The sequence below is a fragment of the Pseudomyrmex gracilis genome, unplaced genomic scaffold (assembly GCF_002006095.1).
Source record: "Pseudomyrmex gracilis isolate BER0280 unplaced genomic scaffold, ASM200609v1 scaffold_165, whole genome shotgun sequence".
NCBI classification, from domain to species: Eukaryota; Metazoa; Arthropoda; class Insecta; order Hymenoptera; family Formicidae; genus Pseudomyrmex; species Pseudomyrmex gracilis.
The window spans coordinates 222703-250528 of NW_018020749.1; the positions used below are offsets into that span (position 1 = coordinate 222703).

General features: G+C 42.3%; 1 protein-coding gene across 1 annotated transcript in view; it reads right to left on the bottom strand.

Moving 5' to 3' along the window:
- LOC109857598 (steroid receptor seven-up, isoforms B/C) overlaps positions 1-27826 on the bottom strand; it is a 119491-nt gene that overhangs the window by 62546 nt on the left and 29119 nt on the right. Inside the window, exon 3 of the mRNA XM_020434068.1 lies at positions 1936-2493. Within this exon, the coding sequence (XP_020289657.1) occupies positions 1936-2493 (558 nt within the window). The remainder of the gene's footprint in view (positions 1-1935; positions 2494-27826) is intronic.

Below are 27826 nucleotides of genomic sequence, written 5' to 3' on the forward strand. Positions count from 1 at the left end.
ACGTAATAACGGAGGTACGTGCGAACGTTCATTCTTACTTTTCATTTCGAACAAATTCATTCGCGGCCGCGGATTACACGACCCACGTTTCCACGCTTTTACCTTCCATTACGTTAAATTGGGCGAGACGATGTCTCTCCCATTCACTTTTTAACCTTCACAACGGTCCTCCCTTTAACCCCTTTGCTGTAATGAGCTTATCTCGCGTCGGCTGTCGGCATTATTATCGGCGCTGATATATTGTTATACGCTTTACCGGGTGATTTGTTAGCAAGAATTTTATTCTTCACTTGTCATCGAGTGAGAGTTGAAAGTTAATGTCTAATGTATTAATCAAATAAGATGTGAGATATTTGATCCATTCATCGAATCGCATCTCTGCTTGTGCGCAAAACTCACGCTCGTAAAAACATAATTACATTTTAAAACCGACGGCGGACGCACACGTATATAGCCGAGGGTTAGATCCTGAGAAAAGGGAGAGAAGGTGGCCTCCATATACCAGAGAATACGAAAGGTCCGGCGCGATCGCGTCCGGGCGCAGAAGAAGTAGAGAAAAAGTCGAGCAAAAAAGCGAAAAGGTAGTTCCCCGAGAATAGGGACATTAGCATAAGCTAAGCCGAGCTAAGCACGCCCATATAGCACGGAAATAAATAGCTCCCCGTCTCGTATCTACGACGAGATGCTTTAGCATGTGGCCGTCGTCGTGGTTGCCGCCGCCGTCGCCGTTCTTTTCTTTCGTCGACCCCCCTCGACTTTAAACACACCGTTCGTGGGGTCGTGCGAATGTGCGTGCATGTACCGACGGAATGCTACACATTGAAACAAACAGAAAGAGAGAGAGAGAGAAAATGGCCTGGTCGAAATCCTCTCATCGTGTGCGATGGTTCCTCCTGGAGAAAGGAGCCAGATGGGCCGAGAGATATCTCGCGCGAGCGGCTCGTTCGGACAGGATGCGGTTGTCATCGGATGTAGCAAAGGAGAAAGAGAACTAGAGAGGGGAAAGAAAGAGAGAGAGATAGAGGGAAGAGGAGATAGATATGAGGACTAGAGATTGGCTTCGGAACACGTTGCGGGAGAGATGAACAGAGAGGGTGGAAGGGAATGGAGAGAAACGCATTGTCTCTCTCTCAGCGGCTCGATGACGATCGCGACACAACGTTTACGTACATGTACATACGGCGCGTCGCCGTCGACGCCGCCGCGGCGCTACACATTGTTACGTCAGTGAATTGTCGTCATCCCGTCGTCGTCGTCTCCTGGTCGCCCGACGGGGATCGCGCTGCTGGATGACAGTCGCCGGGCGTACCGGCAGCGATAATATCTCCGCCACGTCGATTAGACGAAGCCACGGTCAGCGAGCAACGGGCTAACGTCGAGAGAACGCGTAGTTTCTCTGAAGATAGAGAGAGAGAGAGAGAGAAGCATTTCGCTTACGCTCGGAGTCGAGTTCTTCCGGCGCTCTCGATGTTACAGGAATCGTGAGGCTCGGCGATCAAAGGGGGAAGAGAGAGAGCATTGTTCCTCTCGCTGACTGAGTTTCTCTAGGACCGTCGTCGAGGATCGCGGCTACGTGACAACGAGCGTCTTCGAGATAGCATCGTCATGACGATTATAGGCGGGACAAGCGCGAGTAATACGGATGACGACCGAAGTATCGTATAGGAGCACGTTGTGAAGATTCACGGCCAGATAGAAACGCGAACAGCAAATAGCTTTTAGTCCTCTGGACACAAGTTTCTTTGTCTCGAAAATAAACATTTTTACACGAAATGTAATAAAAATCATCAAGGGCACAAATTCGAGCTAAGTATCTTTGCAATTTTTTTAAACCTCTAACGTTTCGGATCAAGTATGCAAGTTAGTAAAGTTAATATGTAAAAAACAAAAAATGCAAATGCGTAAAGAAAAAGGGAAACTCATTATTGAACTCACCAGTGGTGAAAAGGACGATAGCCTTGAGGCAGCTGTACTCCGCAGAATCGACGTGCAGCGCCTTGAGCTTCTCCACTTGCTCTTGGAAGATCCTGATGTGATCCATGAAGGCGACTACGCGGTCCGCCGCCATCGGCGACGCGTGAAGACCCGCCGCCGCCAGGAGCGGCGCCACGTGGAGCGGCATCGAGCACTGGCTCGCGTTCAGGACGAACAGCTCGCTCCACACTAGCCTGAGCAGGGCCACTTGGTCCGTGACCTGAAGCTCTGGAAAAAACGGAATATTTCGGGCCCACTCGACCGCCGAGAAGAGCAATCGGGCCGCGAGCTCGCAAATATTGTCGATACCCATGATATTATTGGGCTGCATGCACTGGCCGTATCTCGAGGTCGGATACGGCTCCGCCCTCAGCAGCAGGCTTATGTACGACGAGAGGTAAGAATGGTGTCCGTTTAGGCTGGCGCACGCGACCGCGTCCCCGTTCGTCAGGGCGAACTGGCCCGGCAGACCCGGCAAACCGGAAGGTTGCGACGGCGGCACTCGCCCTCTCTGCACGGCTGTAAAAGGAATGAAGATACGCCTTGATAATGTGAAGACTCGCACGCTTACCTAAACTTCCGATCTCACTTCCACGTTACACGGTACGAATTCTTTGCCGTTTTGATGATCCGTGCGTGAGACGAGACGAGACGGATCAACAAGACAAATTGGAATCGATCGAGCTTGCAGAATTTTCGAACGTCTTAAAATATAACGCAAATGATATACAATTAACAAATTAAGACATATATAAAAGATAAAGATGTGTGTAGATAAGTTTCTTTCTTAACCCTTTGCCTGTAGATCTAAAAAAACTCACGAGTACTATAGACTGGGTCTGTGAGGTCCACTTTAAGCTTGAATATCGCCGCGAAAAATCAATATTTTTATCAATTTTATTGTTTTGAATCGAAAATTTGAACGATTCTGCGTCGATCAAAAACAAAAAACAAATTGAAAAAATTTTTAGTAGTTTCGAAGATATAAGCGTTAAAAAAAATTTAATTTTTTCGCCGATGCGCAATTTTTGAGTGAGTCTGAGATATCCGTGTCTACGAACAAAATTAACACATTCGAGACCGACGATTTAGCATATGAGTCAGGCAATGTCTCATCTGTCTAGCCGATGACTCAACATGTGGGTCATAATATTATTAAACTAGTGTCTAGAATACAGAGTCTGGACATCTCGTTGACTTCTTTTTATTGGTTCATATGATTAGACCCCTCAAAATGACGGTACCAATCAAAGTGCAGCGGGAACGCACATATATTTAAAAAATATTAAAAATAAAATATCAAAAAAACAAGATTAATTAAGTTTGTACTATATTTATTATAACATTTAGTTTATAACAATATTAACATTTATTATAACAATATTATTATACATGAAGAAACATCATAATAAACATTTATTATTTATAAAATAAAGTTACGAAACGATACATGGAACAGTTTTTTTTCCACGAATTGGAGCATTTCGGCACATAAAAATACGGCATAGTATATTCTATACTTAAAATTTATGATTAAAGTTTACATTTGTTTGAGGTTAAAAAAGAATAATAAATATATTTGAAAAATACATATAGATAAATATTTAAATATTTAAATATATGTAAATAAATTAATATTATTACTCAATATTATTTTAATATTATAATCAAATATCTTGTTTATTATTTACTTTCTTTTTGATAATAATAAAACCTATCACTATCACTATCCCCACTACATTGCGTCATTTTGAGGGGCTTTCGAGATGTCCAGCCTTGTATTCTAAAGACACTAATTAAAACAAGATTTGCCGACTACAAGAAGTTTTGTTATAGTACTAAGGATAATTTTGTTATAGGATGTTGATTTTTGTGTTAAAGAAACTAAAACTTCTAAATATGCTTTGCCCCCCAAGATGTGACTTTGTTCATTCATCTAGTCTATGAAATTTATCTGTAAATTTACGAAAGACTGTGATATTCGCGATGTCTATTGAAATTTATCTATGCAGTCACGCGTTCATCTTAAGTCCACGGTGACACAAAAAACAAACACGCACGCATTTATTCGCCGTAAATACGTATCAAGTGATTTTGACAACATTTTCTGCGGTTTAACGCCGAAATCGGACAAGCGCACATATGCCGATGAATACGTCGGATACTTTTTGATCGTGTGCGAAGCGACCGACAATGGTCGTATGAATATATCGCGCTAAAACAAGCCCGTCAGCAGCAAGGGCACTCGAGTTCTCGTTCAACCAAAAGATCCGCCGCGCGATCCGTCAAAAATCTCACGAGCGGGTTGCGCCACGCTTGTCTATAACAGCGCGAATTTCTACGTCGCCCGGGGCGATCGTCCTCCTCATCGGACACGGGCGTGACGTAACCGGCGGAATCTTTTCTCTCCGGACCTTCGCTGACCACCGCGTGTGACTAACGGTCCGTGTTTCTCGCCGTTCGAGCTCGCACACGTCGCGAGCGAACTCGCGGCGGAAGCCAAAGATATATACATAACTCGCGTACACTACTTCGCTACGTGAAGCCAGCTACTTCTGAGAAGTCCGAGACGACGACGAGGAGACGCGACACCTGTACCGGAACCCGCCTCTGCCTGAGTCTCGCGGCAATATCTCCTCGAGTGTCGGCAAATATTGTGCAAAAGCAAATATACATGCGGCGCGTTCACAAGCACACGCAAATACGCGAATGATCGTCCGGAGAACGACTTGTTGGAGATCCGATCGAAGCTATACGAATTTCGCCGAAAGCTGTGCGCGACGTGCCGGTTCATCGACCGGCCGTTATTATTATCATCATTATCATTATCTTCATCATCATCATCATCATCGCCATCATATCATTGAGGTTAATGCTCGCTGCAATTCTAAAACGATGTACTATTTCGACGGATTAAGCTATCCGTTTTTTGCTCAAACACGTGCGCTATCGCGAGGTGACTCGTAATTCCGCTACACGGCACGTTAAGCTTCTTTCGCAAGGCAAAAGTGCTTGAAGACCGAAGTCTGGTGTGTAATCGTTTTATTATCATAATTGGCAAGCATATCTTGTAAAAAACAAACAAGCCTTCTAATAATGCGTTTGCTAAATTATGCAATCTACTTGTTTAGTTTTACACTAAAACAAATAAATATATGAAACACACGCGCGTTCGATGTTCTCTCAAAAATGTTTAGGTAAACTTCAAGTATTAGATGTATGCAAACGCGTTTTAGTCTTTTTTTTTCAATCCCCTAATCAAATTATTTTAATTTTAAGTATTTTCCCGTTTTGTGTTTTTGTAAGTTGACAGAAGGTTACAGAAAATGAGGAAAACTATTTCTCAGATTGATTTGTAGGTACTGTATTTTATGATTAGCAACTAAAAGTAAAAAAAAGAGACTTTTGCGTACGCCAATAATACAGGGTAAAAGATCGTGCATATGTTAAAGTGGAGTATCACAATTTCTTATCTCGTTTTGATTATTACTTCAATGTAAAATTAACATACAACTAAAATTAACGTATAATGTATTATTGCTTTTGTATGTTAGATTCATGTCAACTTCAAAACTTAAAATTTTGCGTTACTTACAAATGTAATATTATTTTGAGTGCTTCTAATATATACAATTATTTCAATTAATCTACATGTCTCAAAGTCAATTCAACGTTTCTAAAAAAAGTTAAAGTAAATCTTAAAATGGACTTTGATACATAAAATATAATCAAATTTACTAAAATCAAAGTTAAAACAATTATTATCAAATGTTAATTTAGCACAAAAAGCATATTCTTTTTGAAGGACATTTTTTATTTTATTGTATCTACTCTTTCACGTAGTTTTTAAGTATTTTATGTTAGTTTTACATCACTTTAAAGTCAAAATAACAATTATAAACTTATTGTGTCTTATTACTTAACATTATTAGTTTGTCAATAAGTAACACATGACGAATGAGTTAATTTAATTTCCCTTAATAACTCTTCGTGGTCAGACCTGAAAAAATAATGACAAGTTGACCAAACCGGGTCTGTGAGACCCGCGCGATTTTAAGATCGAATATCTTCACAAAACATCAATATTTTTTCAATTCTGTTTTTTTGAATCGAAAGTTTGAACAATTCTGCGTCGATTGAAAACAAAACAACACAAATTGAAAAAATCTCTGGTAGTTTCAAAGATAAATGTTAAAAAAAAAACTAGTTTTTTCTAGAAACGCTGATGCGCACTTTGTGAATAGGTTTGGGAGATTCACGTCTGGACTTGAAGGGTTAAAATTTACAGTAGACTTTCTTTCTAGGACATGTAAAAAAAGTTCCAAAAGGCTCATTAAAATTAAAATGAACATTTTTTTTACTATGCGCGTGTAATTTCAGCAATTGCAATTCAATGTCTATTCGTATCTTTCATCTTTTAATGATCCCTCCCGATTGTGTCGATGACTTTTATCGAGATTCGATCGCAGGCGATAGGATCGTATCTTTCCGCCGTGCGAGCGATCATGTGCGAGATGTCCCGCAAACCGTTACGTGCTTACAAACGCGCGCCTCTGCCGCATTCTCCGGGCCGCGATTACCGCGATTATTGCCGGACCGTGTATTTTTCCGCTTGCGGATTACACGCACGAAGGAGACGACCGACGACGACGACGACGACGCCGATTACTCTGTTGAGTAACGTTCCCGCGCGATTGTCCACCGCACGATTGCGCTCTCGGTCCTGTCCGTGTAACGCAATTACTTCGCGTTACTCGAGTGTGCTTTCACTCGCGATAATTGGCAAATGACGGGGCAACGCGTGCGCGTGACAATGCTCAAAACGAGACGGTCGGAACGAGAGAGGGACGAGCCTTCAAATCGGCGCGATTCAGCATCTCGAGCGAATTGAGAGAAGAAGCGTGAATTATTTAAATACATGCTCGGAGGAATTGCACGCGTACATCAAGGCCTTTCAAGGTCTGATCTTTTCATTACCTCGCGTAATTCGAAATAACAATTTCGCAACTACGTTTGTCCGGAGATGTGAAATTATTGTCTGCACTGTACTTGCTCAGATTAACAGCGTTGGAAAGAACACAATTGTATATTTTTTAAAATATTTTTATCTAATTATTGATGTATAAATACACATCGATGGTAGCGTTGCTGAGGTCAACAAATTGTTGTGAGCACTCGACGTCTCAAGGCGGCGCAGACAATCTGGAGGACTTTCATGTTTGAACGGGAAACCAAAAGAGGGAGAGAGAGAGAGAGAGCACACTTAAAGTTCACCGAAAGGGAACACTGTCTAGGACGTACCCCGGTAAATTGCGTCTCGTAACAACGCGTAGGCGTACATATGGCGCACTCGTGTTCTCGGAAGAGATAGCGGCTTTTAAGAGAGCGAAATAACGAGGAAGAGAGAGAAAGAAGGAAAACACTCACTCTAGCGAAAGACTAGATGTGGCACTGGGGAGAGGATTGCACGTTAAAAGCGAAACGGAGAACGAACGAGGAGCGGCAGAAGAGCAAGAAGATGAGGAGCGAGAAAGGACTCTTTCACGTACGAGATTCTCCTGCTCGAGGGAGCCGAGACTCGAAGAAACGGCGCCCCACTGAGAAGCGCTGGATTCAACCTCCGCCCCGCGGCTAACGAAGGAATGGACTTTCCTCTCTTCTTCTTCGTCTCTTCGTTCCGCTCTCGTCGTTGCTCCGTCTCTCCCCGCGAGAGAATCCGTTTCTCGGCTTGCGAGGGACTCGAGAGTCCCATTTAACGCCGGGAACGGCGACATCGCACTTCCGTGATATCGATGCACCGCCGATGAAACCGAGAAACGAAGAGAAAAAGAGAGAGAGAGAGAGAGAGAATCGTCGCGTACAATGACGCGAAGTTGACACGCGAAACCGGAGATAAACATGTTCCGAGCATGCGGGCGAGCTTGTCCAGATCGGCCGATACCACCGGGAGTGATTCATCGGCGGGGAGAGAGACTCTCGCAGCCTTCTTTTTCTCCTCGTTTCCTTCGCCGACGTCTCTCGGTCCGCCTTCTCCAAATCGTCCTCGTAATCGCGCGCGCATTCGCAAGATCACGACTGACGTTCCGTGGCAGCGATAACATCAATATAACTCGTTGCAGAAAATATCGACGTAATTGTTGCAAACAAAATACATCCACACATTTGCAGGATTTTTAAATTTGCTTAATCGCAATATAAAAATAACAAACTCTTTTGTCTCTGCGCGCGAAAAAATTAGTTTTTAAATAATATATCATTCTGCAATATATTAAGGCGTATGTTAACGTATCATCAAGTCGGAATAATTCGATCGTAAGATAATGTACAGCACGTTACGTTAACGCTCCGACGCACATCTTCCGCGCGCGTTTCTGAATTACTTGGCAAGAAACGAGGTATATATTCCGCAAGGAGAAATCTTAGACAGACGGAAACAGCCGGTGGCATAGGTATCGACTTTAGCCGGGGTTTGCAAAGCAAAACCGGAGCGCGCGTCCATGGTCCAGGCGAGACGATCCTCTCGCGAGAGGCGGACGCGCGCGAGAACGAATCTCTCTCGACGGCCGCCGCTCGGCGAAGGATGCGAATTAGCATGATGCGGTTCCTCGATAGCGGCGAGCGCGCGAGTGTGCCGTATAAACGTGTATGTATACGGTGTATGCAGATTCGGTACCGTTACCACCATCCTCTATCCGAGTTGCTCGCTCGCTCGCCTCTCGGCTTCGTACCTTAACAGTCGGCGTGACGTCGTACTCGCAATCAGGCGATACCGTCTCCACCGTGCCGGATTAACCGCATCGGTCTTCGTGCGGTTTCTCCTCGTTAAAAGACTCACCCGTTGATGCGCGCCGCGCCGCGCGATGCCCGCAACTACAGTCGCCACTGTATTTTCTGTACAAGTTGCGTTTCTAACGACGCGTTTGTCGGTATCGCTAATTATTGCAAGATGCGAATTTCAGATGTGATTAGAATCAATCTCTCTCGCTCTCAGAAAATATGTTTTCGAACATATGTTTGCAGCAAGATAATTACTAGTTGCGGTATATCTTAACGATTCGATACCAAGTATCAAATGTGAACAATTTCACATTTTGTAACAAAAATAAAATGTTTAACTTTACGAGAAACATTTACAAAACCGATGGCAATAAGCCGATTAACAAGCAAATAATTACAAGCGATAGAAAAATCAATAAGTTCCTTCTTCTTGGATGAATTTCTCTCTCTCTCTCTTTCTCTCTCCAACGGAGAGACCGGTAGACTTTTCACATGTAACTATTAAGTGAAGCTGGCTTCAATGTCAAAGGTCGCTCGAATCAAATGGAAAGCAGTACCGTGGATAGTATGTATCACGACGAAGCACGTTGAAACCACAACGAAAGATCTGTCTTCCGCGGAAGACGGGGCCGCGTATACTTTCCCTGAGCGGAACGATAATGCTACACGTCAGGACGATGTGGCTTCATTAATTCGCGCGCTCGCTCGCCGATCGCCGCGCGCGAGACCTCGATTCCTCGATAAAGCGGAAGAATCGAGCGGATTGTCGTGAGGGGACCTTGATGCGGTGCGCGAAGAGGACCTCACCGAGAAAGACCCTGAACAATCTACCGGCGGCGAACACGTGGCGTATCCTCGGAGGAGTTCGAAGGACGTGGATTGATGATCCTGGCGCGCGGTTCGAAAAAGGGGGGACGACTCTTCGAGAGGAAGGCATCTCCGTTAGAAAAAAAAAAAAAAGCGTCGAGGTCGAAGCTATCGCTTTCTTCTTTTCGCGCACGGAAATCTCTTGGTACCTACCTCTGTATGCGTATGTTCGCACGCGTGTGTTGTACGCGCCAGTAGATGCGCCACGTGTATGCGTGTGTCCACCGACACGAGCGAGGCGCGTCCCGGCGTGACGTACAATGTGAACGCGCGCCGTGGTGTATCGCTCGAAATAATTATAAACATCGGGGAGTGACGATCAATCTTCCGCACCTTCTCGATAATAATAAACGAATTACCGGGATGAGATGTGGAGAGCCCGAGAATCTCTTCGAGAGAAGAGGGACGAGAAGGGTGAGGGAAGAGATGTGTGTGCGGACGAGGACGAACGCTTCCCGCGGAGCACGTGATTTAAAATGCTAATTCTTTTCGTTCACGGCGACAGCCGCGTTGATTAAGACGGTCGTGTGAGATGCGACGTAAAGGAATTTCATTAAACGCTCGTGACGTACGACTTAGAAATTTAACACGATTGTAGCTGCGAGTGCACGCGTATGCCGGTGAGACGAAGAGAAAGAGAGAGAACGCATGCGCGTGCGTGCGTGTCTGCTCGTGGTGCGTCGCGGAAGATTTGCCAGACATCTGTCTAAATCCGCCGTGAAAGCGCATCTTCTCTTTCACGTCCAGCGCGGATTTCTGCAAACGTCAACGCGGCCATGTCTCTTCGTTGTTTATGCAACATACTGATTTAGACGATTTTGTGAGTGCAAATTAAAACTCCGTTAAGGATGTTTAGTACCTATTTTTGAAATGTTAGCAATTAAGTACAAATTTTACATATTGTTCTCATATATGTTCAGAGACTTATGAAAAAATTCAGACTCGATTCACTGAAGCAATCAAAAGTTATAAGCATTTTAGTTTGCAACGAGTTTACCCGTAACTTGATCAAAACTGCGTGACCGCGTTAATTCAAGTGGCTAAAATGAATAAAAAAATGATAGGAATTAGTTTAAACTTTGAAAAAGGTGAAATTAGATACAGAAGAAATGTTTGATTAAATAATTTTGATCAAGTGCTAGATGGTTTAAAAGATAATAAATATAATTTGTGCTGTTATCTAAGTGACGCGTGATTCTCTGTGAAAACGTGGCAACATGGCACTGTTGTTAGTTGAACGTCTGCGCGCGCATATGTACGCGGTTCTTTGATTGTGTAGAAAAAAAAATTCAAAATTACATTTCTGCACTCTAATTATGAATAATGATAAGATTCTGCGTAATGTTTATTACTCAAACTACACAAGAAAAGCATATATTTGTCAAAATCGAATTTCAGCTAGAGTTGCCCGAATATGGAATACGCACCTAGTATGGAATATCGCGATATTAGAGAATCTTGACACTTCCACCTAGCAATAATAATTGTAATCGATTATGTCCTTGATATGCTTCTAACAATGAGAAAATAAAAAGCTTTCAATCAAGCATATATGTTTGCAAACAATTTTGAAAAAATATTCAGTGAATTGAAAATTTGTAAAGTAATATTTAAAGTGATATTATATATAAAAAGATAAGTGCATTATCTTCATTTTTGCATGAGTATTTCTTCACTTATGATCAAGGTTTTGCGTCATAATTATGAATATCTATCTTCTTAACCTATAACTTTTAGAAATTTAAATAAAAATGATTTGAGTAATATGGAATACCGCCAGGAGCTTAATATGAAATATTCCATATTACGATACATGTGTATGTGAGTATATAAAACATCTTTTTCGGTTTTTTAGACGCCGTCTAACACTAAAAGAAAAAAGTAGAATAAAATAAATATGACTTTGGCGATACAAGCGGTTGTTGACAAAACAATGGGATTTTTTAAAGGCAACGCAAAAGTATTCGGTTTCCAGAAGAATTTTGTTTCGTTTAGTGAAACAATTGAAAAATAATTCTCATCTTTCAATTGAGACTATTGTAAATAATTGTTTGGGAAGAACCAGTGTTTTTTTTGGAAATAGAGCAGGCACTTATAGAACACTGCATCAATCAGATTCAAACAGCGAAGAAAATTTTGACAAAGATGATGCAGAGTGTATGGTTTGCGGAGGATTATGGAGCTTAAGTAAGACCTTCGATGGAAATTGGATTCAATGTCATAAATACAAAAATTTGGATCACAAAAAATGTGTAAAATGTGAAAAAAAAAATTTATTTGCACAAAATGTAAACAAATGTTTTTTAGAGTTATTTGTAGGTTTATCATTATACATATATGTTAATTAAATAAAATAGTTGTGTTACATCGTTATTTTTCTTCTTCCAAAGTGTAAATTCGACATAATATGCTATTCCATATTAAGCACATGTGGTATTCCATAATAGGTACACCATGAGCTTAATACAGTCGAATCTTGATAACTCGAATCTCAAGGAAAAAGAAAAATCTTTGAGGTGTAGAGGTTTCGATTTATCGAAGCGCCTTTTTCCTTTCCGTGGAGCGGAAGGAAATAAACAAAATTTTCGTATTATAGAGGTTTTCGAGTTATAAAGGTTCGAGTTATCGAGGTTTGACTGTATAAGAAATGACGACTTCGAAGAAAACAATAGATATCTCTTAAACTGTTATCAAATTTAAACTTTTGCTTCCACCATTTGAAAGAGCATGAAATGTCCTATTAAACATAGTGTTTAAGTTCTTATAAGAATTCGGCAAGTAAGTAAAACAGACGATCAACAAAAAGTATTTCATATTCGAGGGAACTTATTCTACTTTTTTGCTACAATTGTACGTACAAAACATCCTTAAAATGCGAACTGACATATTTACATAAAACGCGTAGTTTTGCATACATGCACAAAATTAATTTATCAATAATTCATTTAGTGTTTTTTTACCGATTCATTTAATTTTACGTGAAAAAGTTTTGTCCTTTTTAATATTTTTAGCCGGTTTATTATGATCCGGCTTTGTGCTTCGCGACTCGATGACCGAGGATTTGCATAATTTCCAGAGTAGCAAACGCGATAGCACACAGTCGATAAATATATACGCGACAACTTTCCTTGAGATAGTTTAGTTGCAAGATTTCTGAACATTTTCGATACGAAACAACCGTGTAGATGAATATTTTGAGATCGACTCGTAATCATAGTTTTGCATAGACTTCAGTCGTCAAATCGTTCAAATGCAAATTTAGAGAAATGGCAGTTTCCTGTATGCTAATCGATCTACTACGTATCGCTTCGGCGTTTGGTATCCAGAATTAGCGGTTTCTTTATCCGCGGAAATGTGTCGGTGACGTGACATACTCCGATGTTAAAATACATAAGTTTTACTTTATCAAGGTATTGTAATTTAAATTGCTTCAATAAACAACATTGTCAATTCGTTTAATTTTCCGTTTTTGCCGCGGGCCGCGACTCCGTTAAAACATCTGGCGATCGCTCGTTCATTCTCTCGTTTTTAATACCGAGGAATATACACAGTGATTTACCACTCTCTTACGAGAGACGAAATATTAGGTTATTAACATAAAAATCTACAATCGTCGCCGTTCTTAACAAGCTCGGATTAGCGAAACTCGCGCGCGGGAAAGCGGGGAACGAGTATAGTCTCGTCGTCGCCGGTTGCGTTCGCGTGAAACTTTCCTGCGTGTCATCGATTTATATTGCCCCGGCCGATATTTCTCACGTTGATGCCGATCTTAAACGCCGCCGGAACCGCCGCCTCTCTACGACGAGCGATACGTTTCCAAACGGACCTAAATACCACGCAGGTGAAACTCGTCGACGACGACGATTCGCTCGTCGTCGTGTTTATCGATCCGCGACACCTCCTCGTGGCCGCGATGTTTTACGACGGCTCTGGAAGCCGCGAGAGGAAGTCGCCGCGATTCCGCCAGAATGTCGCGAGAATGTGCTAATTGCTCGGCATAAAATACGGCAATTATTGACGCCGGTGTGCCATAAAACAGAAAGCTCGCGAAACCGCAAAAGGAAACGCAGGTGCGACCGCTGCGTGTCGCACGCGTGAGTGCTTTTCGAGCTTCGATACAGGAAGTATAAAATACAGAGTTAATGCGTGTACGCGTGTGATGATAATAATCGACGTCTAATAATAGAACAAGATAACAAATTAAGATATGAAAGTGTTAAATAATAATAAACAATTGCAAATCTAAATATTAAACAGTTTATTACATTTGTCTAAAGATTATACAAATTGTACCGTGAAAAAAGTTATATACTTGCTTGCGAAACATCCGATGATTCATCACGTAAAACGCGTAGAAACATTTTACAATAAATTTACTTCAAGGACCACATCACTCCATCAAAATCAAAACAATATCATAACAAAAGAAGAGTATCTCAAGTATCACCTTCTTAGAAGCAAGTTTGAATGATGAAAAGAGAGAAGAGCAACTTTCCATAAGTTCACGCGAGTGAAAGAAAGAAGAGAGCCGCAGCGGAATCGCTCGCCTACGATCTCTCCTCGACGATGATGACGACCTACATGGACCACCGCCGCACGAGGTCATTGGGTCATCGGTTAGGCGTCGTGCAAACGTACCGTCATCCTCGAGCTGTTTGCCTTCGTCCGGCGTTTAACAAAATCCCTCGAGCGCGCGCCCGAGACTTGCCACGCTCGCGAGACCAACACACTCGATCATCGCGATGTGCCAGTTTCTCGCCCGCTTCTTGTCCTTCCTGGTTTTACTCTTTTCGCTCTCGTCGACGAGAGAAGAGACGCTATATTTCGCGTACTTTCCTAAATCACCGTAGGGTTATTATCGACGACGAGGAAAAGCGCGATGGAACATCGCCACAACCGTTATTTATTTAATCGAGGTTAAAGAGGTCAAGAAAAAAACTTACATTCTACATTAAAACAATATTTAAGAAATATATATTATACTAGAATACTAAGATCGAGAGAGAAAGAGAAAGACAGATGCAAGTATTAACTGTTTTCAACTTCAGTTTGATAGTGGCATTAAGGAAAGAAAAATTTCTCCCGGAAGTTTTACATATACGTAAATGAATGTCAAGTTCTCCGCACAATGTGTACATACGTCCCTTTGAGCGAAATTTGAGGTTAATTCTTACTTAATGTACGGATCCGCAAAAATGAAGACACACACATCTCCGTAAAAGACCCTGCGGCGCTTTTACCGCGGCGGATCGCTTAATAACAGCGTTTCCTCAATCTCGATCTCCGATGTCTTTCTTTTTTTTTTTCAGAAGAATCGCGATCTAGAGAATATTTATTCTCGAACATTCTCTTCGCTCCAACAATAAAAGATATAGTTTATGCGAAATTGGATTACGTAAACAAAACAGCATACAACACTATTTTACGGTAAATTAATTCTTCGCGAACAGTGTTTTCCAGATTCACTCAAAAATTGCGCAACGGCGTTTCTAGTAGAAATTTTCTTTTAACGCTTATATCTTCGAAACTACTAGACATTTTTTCAATTTGTTTTTTTTTATCGATGTAGAATCGTTCACACTTTTTTGCTTCAATAAAAAAAGAAAAAAAAGGAAAAAATATTGATTTTTCGCGGAAATATTTGATTTTAAAGTCGCGTGAGTCTCACAGGCCCGTTCTGATTAGGTTAGGTTAGGTTATTTTTGGAGGATTAAATGTCACATGTCATTTACGTCTACTCCGTTTTTCATGTTAAAACAGAAAAATACTCTGTGTGCCAAAAGCAAAGAGTATGCAAATATCCTTGTGTTGCAAAATACAGAGAGAGAATGTTAATATCATGCAACAATATTCACAAGATTACGATCGTCCTTATTAAAAATTGATGATTTTGGATATTTATTTTTTGATATTAAGTATTTAATATTGTTTTTACGAACACTTGAAAACTCGATATTCTGTTTGTCGCGGTGCAATAAAATGAATACTCTTTGACCAAACGACACCTTCCAGGGATTTACGTAATTCCAACGCGTGTCGCGGCGCTCGTCAATGTCGACTGGATTGGCGCGATAATAGTGGTAAAATAGCGTGCGTGTAATTTGTGGAAGATCGGACCGGTATAACGGCCTAACCTGCAAGGCCGTTTTCCGCGCCGATCCAGGCGACATATAGATCGTCTAATAATTATTGGGTGTAACGGCGACTCGCTCGCGCTGCTTACCTGCTGGGCGGTTGCACTTGTTCTGAGAGGAACCTTGGCACCGAGCAGGTTCTCACGATCTTTCCGCACGCTAAAGACGCTTCCAGAACAACGTTTTTTACGAGAAACCGCGCAATGCGTTATTTGTTTTAATTCTTATCTCGCGCTGTTTCAATCTCGTCATTTGTATTCGACGTGCCGATTAACTCGACGGCAACTGCGCAACTTTTATTGCTCCGCATATCGCTCTTCTCTCTTTTTCTCCCGTAAGAAAAGTGACGTAATTCAAAATTTGTCGCTATTACTGAACCGGATCGTCATTATTATTCAAATAGAAAACTGTTATTAGTTCAATAGATATCGGCAAATTAGATGCTTCTTTTAACAAGATCACTTATCGGTAATCATCGGCGTGTCGGTTATGAGCTTCGTGTTGTAAATACGTTTCCAGCTCTCGAGTGTAAACAGCCGATATTTGCATTTGTATCCTTTTCCTACGACCGGATTTAATGACAGAATTTACATATGAGCTTGACAAGACGCACTTATGTTGTAAATTGATCAAGTTGACGTAAAAACGCGTCTCAGGATTTCCGTTATAATTTTTATAATTTAAAACCTTTCTTATTCCATTTAGCGAAATATTAACGTTTTGATATTAATAAAAATATTTCTTGGTTTTAATTTCAACGAGCCTTAAGTCATAATTGTTAAAAATATTTCAATTGATGGTTTTTGAAAATTGTGTGTACCATTTTTATAACAAATCCACCAACACCAAATACGATACGATATCGTATATCTCTCGGGTTTATCTCGAATAGTAGTTCTTGCACGCAAATTCGACTCGCCCCTAGGAATCACCCTCGAAGCAAGAGTGGGATTTTACGATAGTCGTAGAAACGCTAATGCCACGTTTGGGACAGCATTCGGAACATTGTCTCTCGCGTTGTCGAGGATTCTCGATACGCGAGTGTACATAATCCCTCTGATATCGCGACGCGTATCAACATTTAAAGGGGCGGTTATGGAAAGGTCACACAGAACGGTATTCTCGATGATTTTAAAGATCCTTATTTCTCTGCCCTTGCGCGAACATGTGAGAGACGCAAAACGCGTCTAACAAGAGTTCATCGCCACAAGTTTCACCGGCCAACTGTAAGAGAAAATAATCACCTCTGTTGGAGTTAACCTTTTCTGCAAAATTTAAAATGTAAGTTTAAAATATCGAAACTTTTTCTATGTACACAGAAATGTTATTTTAATTTGCGTGGACCTCCTGAGACGTGTAAAAAATGTTAAAATGACTCATTCGTTATGTGTTACTTACTGACAAACTAGTAATGTTAACCCTTCAGTGCCAGATATGAGGGTCTCCAAGACCCACTTAAAAGTTTTAAACCGGTGTTTCTACTATTATTAGTTTAGCGCGATATCTAAAGACCACGAAAAAAAAACTTTAGGGTCTTAGACAATAGTAGAGGTCGTTGACAGCGTCATTTGTTCAAAGCTTTGCGATGTTTGAATTTTGAAGTGCAAAAAGGGTTTGAAAGACCTAAGTCTGGACAAGACGATGGCATTTTGAAAAGTAAGTAAATTTTTTTTTTAGTTTGAGCACTTCTAATATATTAAATAAATGTTGTGTTTTTTTATACTTTTATCAAAATATATTTATAGCGATTTAGATCATGGCGCACAGAAACAGTTCAAGCGTTTTTTTGAAACTATTAGAGATTTTTTCAATTTGTTTCTTTGATCGATGTAAAATTGTTTTTCTATTTAAATTTTCTATTTAAAACAAAGAATATGTCCAATGACTCATTGCTAAAATATTGCATGTCAAAGTTGGGCGCTAGAAAAATGCATTTTTCAAATAACATCCCAAAAGACTCATTGTGAAAATGTTTTTACTTTTACAATTTTTAGAAGACACTTTTGTCCCTGAAAGTACAAACGATTCCCTACAAACCTGCGTTGGAATTTTGTAAAAATCTTAATTACACAAACAGTTATGAAGTTTTAAACAAAAAGGCTTTTTTCGAAAAAAAAATTGTTTTTCTTTGAACGCTTATATCTTTGAAACTACTGGAGATTTTTTCAATCTGTTTCTTTTGATTGACGCAGAATTGTTCAACCTTTTGATTCAGAACAAAGAAATTTAAAAATTATTGATTTTTTGCGGAGATATTTGAACTTAAAGTCGCGTGGATCTTACAGACTCAGTCTGAACAACTTGTAGATCATTTTTTATGGCTGGTACTGAAGATTAAGTAATTGACACTTTACATTTATATTTGTTATTTTATTTTGACTTTAAGTGTATAATGTAAAAATAAAACAACATAAAATAATTAAAACTTACATGAAAAAATAGTTACATACTTTCTGAAGCACATTTCTTACGAGTTATTGTAACTATTCTTCTATGTAGTTTTTAATTAGTTTGTGGTATTAGTTTGTATTATTTTATTTTTACATTACACTAAAAGTCAAAATAATAAATACGAAAGTAAAGTGTAATTATTTAACATTACTGGTTTGTCAGTAAGTAACACATGACGAATGAGGTACTACCTACGTGCATCTTAAGATTGTTCAGTTTACGATAAGTAAATATTCAAATCATTCGGTACGAATGAAAATTTACATCTATATAATTAGTAAATTGTTAAGAATCTTTACAAGTGTCGGGCTAATATCGAGACTTGAAACGTTTCATAATGAATATGCAGAACCTATGCTTCCGACTGCGACTATCTTAATAACAGCTTGTAAAACCTCGTAAAGACTTGTTTCGCGCAATTTGATTGTAATAAAACACGCCGTGTAGTCGATCGAAATCGGGACCGCGAATATTGAGATGTTTTTAGGACGACGCGAGTGTGTTTTTCAGAGAAGATCACACGTGTAATTCCGATTCCGATCGGAGGCGCGGACGCTTCTCTTCCGCGGACGATAAGTTCGTTAGCTCGAACTTCTGGGCGGTGAGCAGTCGAGTTTACGACAGGACGCCGCGGGCGATCCTTCATCCTGTTGGAAGAGAGCTCCACCTTCTTCCACTTCATCTTCTTCTTCTTCTCGCGCGCGCGAGCGCGTTACGTCACGCGCGACTGTATATTTATAAACGCGTGTCGTCACGTGCCCGAGTTAATTTCCTGCCCCAACGAGTCACCTGCTTTGTCGACTTCGGAGGTGAATCGCGGGACACGCGAGAGATTCGAGTCGCGTTTCAGCGCCCCGGTCGAAAGATTCCCATGAAGATATCATCGCAACTGGCCCACTTTCGGTCATGAACGTATTTGCCGGTATCGCAGATACCTGCCAATTACCTGCTAAATGAATGGTACCTATAATCGTCACTGAACATCTAGCTGACGATTATTAATCATTGCACTATTGAAAAGATTTCACGGTCGAAGCGTTCAATATATCATATCGGTGATTATAGAAATGCGCGCGGGCAAGCCTACACACAGTTGCATTTCAAAATGTTACTGTGCCTCGCTTCATTAGCTGATTGAAGCGAGAGAATGTCTGAAGAGTAAAAGACAGTTAACAATGAGCGCGCATAAATTTATCGAGAAAGACTTAATTAAACCCTCTTACTACCGACCTCAATTGTGAAAAAAAGTCACTAAACCGGTTGAGCTCTGCTTGAACTTGCGAGAAAAACACGGTGCATGCATTATTCCGTAATGTTAATTTGGTTCGTCTCGCGCGCGTTTAGTTTCACGGAAAAGTAAAGAGGGACGAAATAGAATGAGATGATCGGGTTCCACGAGCGGGACGATCTTTTTTCGAAGATTGCCCGCCTCGTATCCGGGACTTTCGCAGCGGGCTCGAGAGAATTAATCGCGTCGCGATTAACGGTCGTGATTGCGACTTGCTTGGGCGGCCGCGATAGGCCCGGGATTCGAGGGGCGTACTCGATCGTTTACGGGCCCTCGGCGTGCTTTTCCTCCACGTTCGCTGCGCGCAAGATCCGAGATACGCTCGCTAGGTCCCTCAGTTAGAAGAAGAAAAAAAAGAAGTAACGTCTCTCGATGCACTTTTCACTTAAAACGCGCGCGATCGGTTATCGCGATAATTCGTAAAATAATCGGCTTTGGTTGGTCTGCAATTGTCGCTTCGTAGCAATGTCGATAGAGCGGAAATATAATAACGATCGTTATTTCGAAAACGTCGTTTCCTTTTTCCTTCTCAAAAATTGCAGAAAACTAGTCAAACACAGCGACGCGACGTGTGTCTGTCTTGTAGTTTCGCAAAAGTATCTCGTTACACGCGAAGCGAGCACATTTTTCGCCGGGCGGAGCGAAGGAGGCGTCGGTGGAGGCCAGACGAGAAAGCAGGAGGACAGGCGAGATCAGGAGAGGAGAAACGAAGAAGAAGAGAAGCGGAAAGGAAGAAAGAACAGGGCGAATACACCTGCGAATCGACTCTCGGCGGCCGAGAGCGGGAGAGAGAACCAGTCGACGCGGAATAACTGGTATTAATACGTCACGTAATTACCGTGCGAGGGGTTATATACCTGTGTATATATATACATATACGTATACCTGGTGTTGTCCCGACGGGGCAGCGCCGCTTCGAGAGCGCATCTTCGAGAGAGGCTGCCATATAACCGTGCGCGCGCGAAAAAGCTCTCGCGCTCAACGTCTCACGCATGCAATATTGTATTGCATGTACGTGTACATACAATACATGTGTGTACGTAAGAGCGCGTGCACGCACGCGGGAGGGCCTCGGTTCTTAGACTCGCGGAAGATGCACGGGTATAAGGAGGAGTACGCCGGGTATGCAGCGGTTTCCAGGCGAGAGCCGGAGGTCGCTCCGGGCCATGCTTCTGTTCCGAGCCATTATGATAATTTCGCCGGAAAGAAGGTTACCGACTTCGGCCGTCGGCGACCACTCTTCGCCGGCCACTCACGGCCAACGACGGACGGTGCGCACGTTTCACGGGAGATCGCGTCCGAACGCGTGAGCGCGGACGGACGGACGGACGTACGGCAGTTTGCCATTACGGATCCGCTAATTCGACGTCGCTCTATCCCGTCGCGTTCCGACCGCAGAAAGCTTCCTCGCATGCCCGCCGATTCATACGTGTATAGTAATAGGAACACTTTGCGGCCAACTACGTCGTTACCTAGGAGCTTCCTCGGGGATGTCAGAATTTTCCGAAAAAATTTCACTTGGGTTTCAACGCTTCGGTGTCTCCCACGGAAAGACTCTTTACATTAGTGTCGTAAATAAAAATAAATTGAAAGAAACATATTTCGCGACGAGACCTTTCCTTGCGAGCTGACGCAATGTGTGCGAATCCGTCTCGTCTGTTGAGCGACGATATTTTACTAGCCGAGAAGCTGAGAGCGCAGGAATTTACTGCTTCAACGGCGAAATTTATTATTGATCGGACTTAACGACGAGAGCGCGCGTTCGCGCTATCGCGCGCGCGATCGCCCGGAGAGCGCCCGAGTGCGATCCTCGAGAAGCGCGGCTGACGCGTATGAAATTTATTACGCTACATTTATCGCAATCAAGACCGCGCATCGCGAATAAGACTGCGCGCTTTCGAACTCGTCTACGTTCACCAATGATGTTCTTTAGCGTACATCGGCGTCATCGGCGTCGTCGCCGCGGTCGCGTCTCGACGTTTCTCGCCAGTCGTTGCGAAAAGATCGAGATCGCATCTTCGAACTCTCCTTCGCGGCGCTGTCGCGTCGTTACAAGGCGTGTACGAGACGGACGAGAGGGAGAGAGAGAGAGAAGGACAAAAGCGGGAGGATGAGGACCGAGAGACGCCTATCGAGGAACGGAAAGAAGACTTCGCGAGACGACCGCGAAACAAGAGCGAGAGAGAAGACGCGCTCGAGAGACAGAACAGGAAGAGAAGGGACGGAGATTGAGAAAGAGGGAGAGGTCGGTGGAGGTTACAAGGTTACACGCGTCCAGAACAGGGCCCCGTGCGATGGCTCGCTCGCGCGCGAGCGAACGAGCGAGTACGCGCGCGCGGTGAGGCCCGCCTAAGGTTCCCACGGTGCCTGCTCGCGGCGAGACCCCGACTCTCTCGCATGCTACTCCACGCTATGCTCTTACGCTATACGAGCAACATTAAGGTTGAGGAAGGCATGGAGAAACGAGCGACCCGGGCGAACTCGGTGAAGGAACGACGGAGAGAGACGAGGCGAGTGGCTGAGAAAGCGCGAGGGAACGACGTCGGAAAGAGGTGGAGCGCACCTTGATGAGAAGGAACAAGAAAGCGAAAGAAAGAGAGATGGAAGGCGAGAGAGAGAACGAGAAGAGAAAAGGCGAAGGTGGGATCACGCAACAATCATGTACGCGACACGTTATTAATATCTGCTTTCGTTCACCTCCGCCCGCCACGGTGATTCGTAAGCGCGAGTCGCCGAGCGAGAGCCGAACTCGCTCGAGCTTATACGCGCGGACTGGTTCTATGAACGGTCAGCGCGCTATGAATCGCGAGAGAGCGAACGACTGCAACTTTATGGGTTAGCCTAGCCCAATGCGGTAAATAACGTGCGGCCGGCTCGCGTGCGTGAATCACGCGTGCGATTCCGAAGCCGTTCTAATCGCAAACGATTTTGCTTGATAACGATTTTAATTAACAGTTAGATTTAATAATTGAATAAAACAAGCAATTAAATAAAATTATTCTACATGGTGAATTTTATATCTACGATATTTTCGCCGTAAACTTTTATTTCGACGATATTATCTCTTCTGTATATTCCCTAGACGAAACTACCATCAGTCTTCCGCGATTTTGCGCAGGAATCTACCAGCGAACTACACCTCCTGTCTGCTTCGCGATCGAGGCGAAGCGCGCTGGCGCGAAACGAATAGGTTTAAACGTAGCTGCGCGCTCGCCAGACGGACGGCGCCATCCGCTTTGGTTTCCGTTAAATTCGACACGATACGCGCGCGCTGGCATCGCCGGGAGATTATACCCGCTCGTTAGGCGTTAATATCGAGTGCCGTGTGCACGCTCCCGCCAGATTGGACCCTGTTTCCCCGCTTCGGGGGCCCAAGTTCACTGGAATCTTCCGTGAAAAACGCGAGTAACGACGCATCGACGCGGCACGAATTGCACTCGCGCATTTCGTGGGAGAATTTACGTCGTCGAAATTTCTCGACGATGTCCTTCCAGCTTTCCGGCTTGTCGAGCGGGGTCGATTCTTTTGACCCACTGTCAGAACCTTCTCTTTTACGCGACGCCGAATGGAAATGAATTGTTTTCCGAGCGCGTGATTCACCTGTTCGAATTCCGCCGCTCACGAGACCTATACGGGTCGGCCGCCTTATTCGCGTGATGCGCGAGATCCTGAAAATCGACGAGGCGTCTTTACCGGGAGCCGGTCGTCGACTTTCCCACGCCTTTTATAGGTACATATGATGTCCATTGGATGATGGTCCGCAAGCTCTTCGCAAGAGCTATTAGAATGTGTTTTGCGCGCCTACGTTTTTTCTGACTTCATCTCGTACGAACACTTCTTAGTTCATCCGTAATTTTAGACGCGCGCATAAAAATGTGAATTCACATCGTTATCCTCGTAGAATAACATGTCGTCGAATCAGACTCTTTACGGGAATTTAATCGCCGCGCGCGAAAGTACGTTTTCCCAGTATATACAGGGTGTTCGGAAAATCGCCCGCAATACTTCGGGAAATGATTGGAGATCTAAAAAAAAAAAGAAAAACAAGCTATATAAACATAGGTCCGGAAATAAGTAGTTTCCGAGTTATAATCACTTTTATGTTTTGTAATTTTTTTCATCATCATCATCATAATTATAATACTCAAAATTTATTTTATTGTATTTTAACATAAATAACTTCATTTCAGATTATTTTAATAGAAGAATAAGGATCTGCATTCATGCTGAAGGTGATCATTTTGAACATCATATTTAATTCGATTTAAATACCTGTTTATGTTTATCCTTGATTTTAAAGATAATGTAATTATATTTACAAATATCGAAAAATTGAAAAAAAAACTTAAGAAATAAAAAATAAAACCCGAGGGATGCTAAAGCGGACTTAAAAGTGGCTATAACTCGAAAACGATTTATTTTCGGACCTATGTATATATAATTTTTTTTCTTTCTTTTCGAATCCCCAATCACTTTCCAAAGTATTGCGGGCGATTTCCCGGACATCCTGTATAATGTTTAAGAAAATTGTTAAAGAACTGAAATAAATATCAAAGAGATCGAAATTTACGCTCCTGTCGACTGAATATATTTGTCGGGCTTTGTCAAGTGAGCCGCGATACGAATCGCGTCGCCACGTGAATGCGTAATTAAGTCTACCGCACTCAACAATTCAGCGACGACGATGATAAGTAGCAACTAACAAAAACTAAAGGTGTACGAAAGAACAGAACCCTGGCAACGCGATGTCGAGAATCCGGACTCGTGCGAGATTTCGCGAGGAATTCGCGAGTCGGCGGGCGCGCCAACGAAATGTGGCACTCTATGTGGCGCTCTAACCTCGGCGGCGCAACCGCGGTCTCTCGGCACTTATTGGCACGTATTCGAGGGAACGGCCGTAATTGCACCGCATCGCGCGAATGCATCGGAGGCAGAAAGAACGGAGAAAGGGAGAAGAGTGTCCGCGGGAGGAAGACGGCAAGGGACTCGCCGATGCAAATAGCGGCAGCCGTTATAGCGGCGGCAAAACTCACCTGCCTCGGCATCGCGAACCAGCTCTCTGCGATAGACGTGGGCAGACACGTATCCCGCTCGAGAGAGCTTGTATAATTTCGACGAGAGCGAGGAGAGTTCAGTGGCTTAGCACACATTTCTAAGAACTCGCGAAAATTAATCAAAACGTAATCATTCAAATTTACTGCCTGTAAGATTTTCGTTTCTATTAATTTTACAATAATAAAGAAATGCAGATTTCTTGTTGTAAACGTGAGACTTTGTTTCCGATGAGAAGAAAAATCTGTGAATGTGAATAAAGACGTGAACTGATAGAGATCGATTGTGTCGATGCATCGAGGGAAATTTAATTATCAAGCGTGTAACCGATAAACGATCTCGATACAAGTGTCGCCGAAGCGAGCGATGTATCTTGACGCGCGAGATTAATTATTCTCACTGCGCTAAAAGACATTTTCTACAATTTCACATGATTTCTAGTGTGCAAAGCGCAAATCATAGTCGTCGATGTTTTATAAATGCGCTTGGCAACGTAACGATTTCCTGCAGCAATCGATGTTTCTGTCGATAGTAATTAATTGCTTCTTTTCGTTAAAATCCACGAGAATGTTTTTATCGCGTTCGCGATCGATTAATCGCGGAGATGTATCCTTCGTTCTTTCGAACGATGACTCAACAACACAGACAGTCGAGTGTGTCGCGCACACTTAGGGTGTAATCGTCGCGCTTCCTAAACCGATCCGAGTGAGAGCCGTTCAAAGTTAAATAACCGCGGAAACCGCGGGGCTGGAAAAACGAACGAGACTGAGTAAATTCGTGTCTGCGCGAGAGAGCGCGGCGTATCGTCGACGCCGCGCATAAACCCGACTTTAAAACGTATAGCGAGAGCCTTTTGCAGGCTGAACTTTCACATTCTGATTGGAACGCCGAGCTCCGAGAGTCTCTGAGGTCACCGTTCGAATTGACCAGCTGCCGTTCGGAGTAAAGACTCCGTTCGTTTTCGAACGCATGCATCAATCCGATCTCCGGACGAGAGTACTGTATCGTTCAACAAAATGTGAAACTAAATAAATAAGAAAACAATTCGAGCGAACAAAACCTCCGGACGTATTTCGAGCACTTTCTCTGATATGTAAAGGGAATTTTCTAAAATCCCTCGCAACTTCTATTTCTCAGACTGTTTTTTTTCATTCTCATTCAAAAAGCGACACCATCGATAACAATGCGTAATAAGCATAATTCAATGTCAAATTCTACCGGACTGCGCTTCGTGGAATATTCAGTGGCGATAATTCAGCGTGGAGGAAAAAAAAATATCTACGTGTCGACAATCGAGTGGAGAGGCCGCGGCGAGCGCCGATTGGCCGATGATGAACAAAAGGCGCGAGTTTACGCGCACAAGGTGGACCTTGCACCGACTGAATATGCATATCGGACTTGGCCGCCGATCGTAATCCCCCACAGACGGTGTCAGGCTCTCTTGACCCGACAGTTTTGTCATGGTAATGCGCCTATTTTGTATTTTAATGCACGGAAAGAGATTATACGGGTAAATATACAGGGAAGTACGATCGCTTCGCGCGCTCCCGCTGGCAACTAACGCGTCGGGGAAACGTATCGATGAGAATTTTTCGAGTAGGTGAAACAGGGGGGCTTTCCAAGCTCTGAAGCACAGTTGTTGTGATTAAAAGTAGTACTCGTTCAAGTCGAATAACTTAATGCAATTCTTCTCGATAGACGTAACGACGTATATTTTAAACGCGTTGCTTTGCTACAACAAACCGCTTTTGCATACTGCAATTGAACCTAATTACAGAGTAGCTAAATTATGTACACTCTCTTTAGTTGTATGCCGTTTCGATCCAATTGTATTAAACCTTGCAAATGTTGTTGCGACGAGAAAATTATTTGGCATTAAAAGCGCAAAAACACCGTCTGATGATGAAGAAACATTCGAGTTTTCTTATTTCTTATGTTTATGTAATGTTTATGTGTATTGTATGTAGTTGCTAAATATTCTTTTCTAGTTCTGTAAAATGATTGATAGAAAAAAAAGCCGATTGATAGAAAAAGAAGTCGGAGCGGAAACTCATTTAAGAGTCGACGCAGATCATATTATCTGCGCAAGACATACACTTTACCATCGCGGTTCTCTCGGAATAGAAAAAAAAAAAAAAAAAGTAGATCGTGCATGACGACCTAGAAAATAGCGACGGTCAAGTGGAGCAGCAAGCGACGTTAAGACGCTCCGTACGTACGGAGCTATTAATCGTAATTAGCGCTGGAATCCCGTCAAAGTCGTCCACATTTCCACACGCGGTCTTTCCGCAGCCGCGGGGGATGCGTGACCAATCGATTCGTTGCTATCGGCGCGAGCGCGAATAAGCGGTGCAAGAATCCGCCGCACGCCTGTGTTGCGCCTATTGACGTTTATCTCTCGCCGTAACGGTATCGCAAGTCGACTCGCTCGCGGATTTTTCCACATCAATATGCCTCGAGATTTCCCGCACATATCTGTATTCATGTACGCGCGGTTTCTGAGTAAAACGAGAAATTATTTCTGCAGCACAAAACAAATAGTTTACTTGAAATTGTGTTCTGTTACGAAAATATATAAGTGAAACATTTTTTGGAGTTACGCATACAATAAAAAAAAAAAAAACAATAAAGAAAAAGAAATAAGGCAATGGTGATATCAAGCAACAGATGTTCGGGTACAATTTTTTTATAATACAAAGATTAAAAAAAAATTTTTAACAAACTTTTTGATCCACTATAAGATCTTCCTCAGTGTTTTAATAAAAACTTACAAAAAATAATATGATCTATTCAGTAAGTTTTTATTAAAACACTGAAGAAGATCCCATAGTGGATCAAAAAGTTTGTTAAAAATGTTTTAAAAATCTTTGTATTATAAAAAAATTGTACCCAAACATCTGGTGTTAGCTTGTTATCGCCATTTCCTTATTTCTTTTTATTTAAATATTCAACAAATTGAAAACATACAATTAATAAAGAATCTTAGGCTCTGAAGTTTCCAAACGCGAAATATATAAACGGTAAGAGCTGTACACGATGTTGTTGCGGAAATATATGAGCAAATCCACTAGTAGTTTTAACTTTTATGAAAATTTATTTATTTTTTTTTTCAAATGTGCGGCACATCTTATATTGAACATGTCTGAAATAGGTTTAAAAAAACCAATCTACACGCGTTAATGGTTTTAAAGCGCAAAGGTTACCTGAATGAGGTCGACTTATATTTCTTTCCAGTTTTATAATGCAACCATTTTTAAATTATGCAATCTTAACGTCATAACTA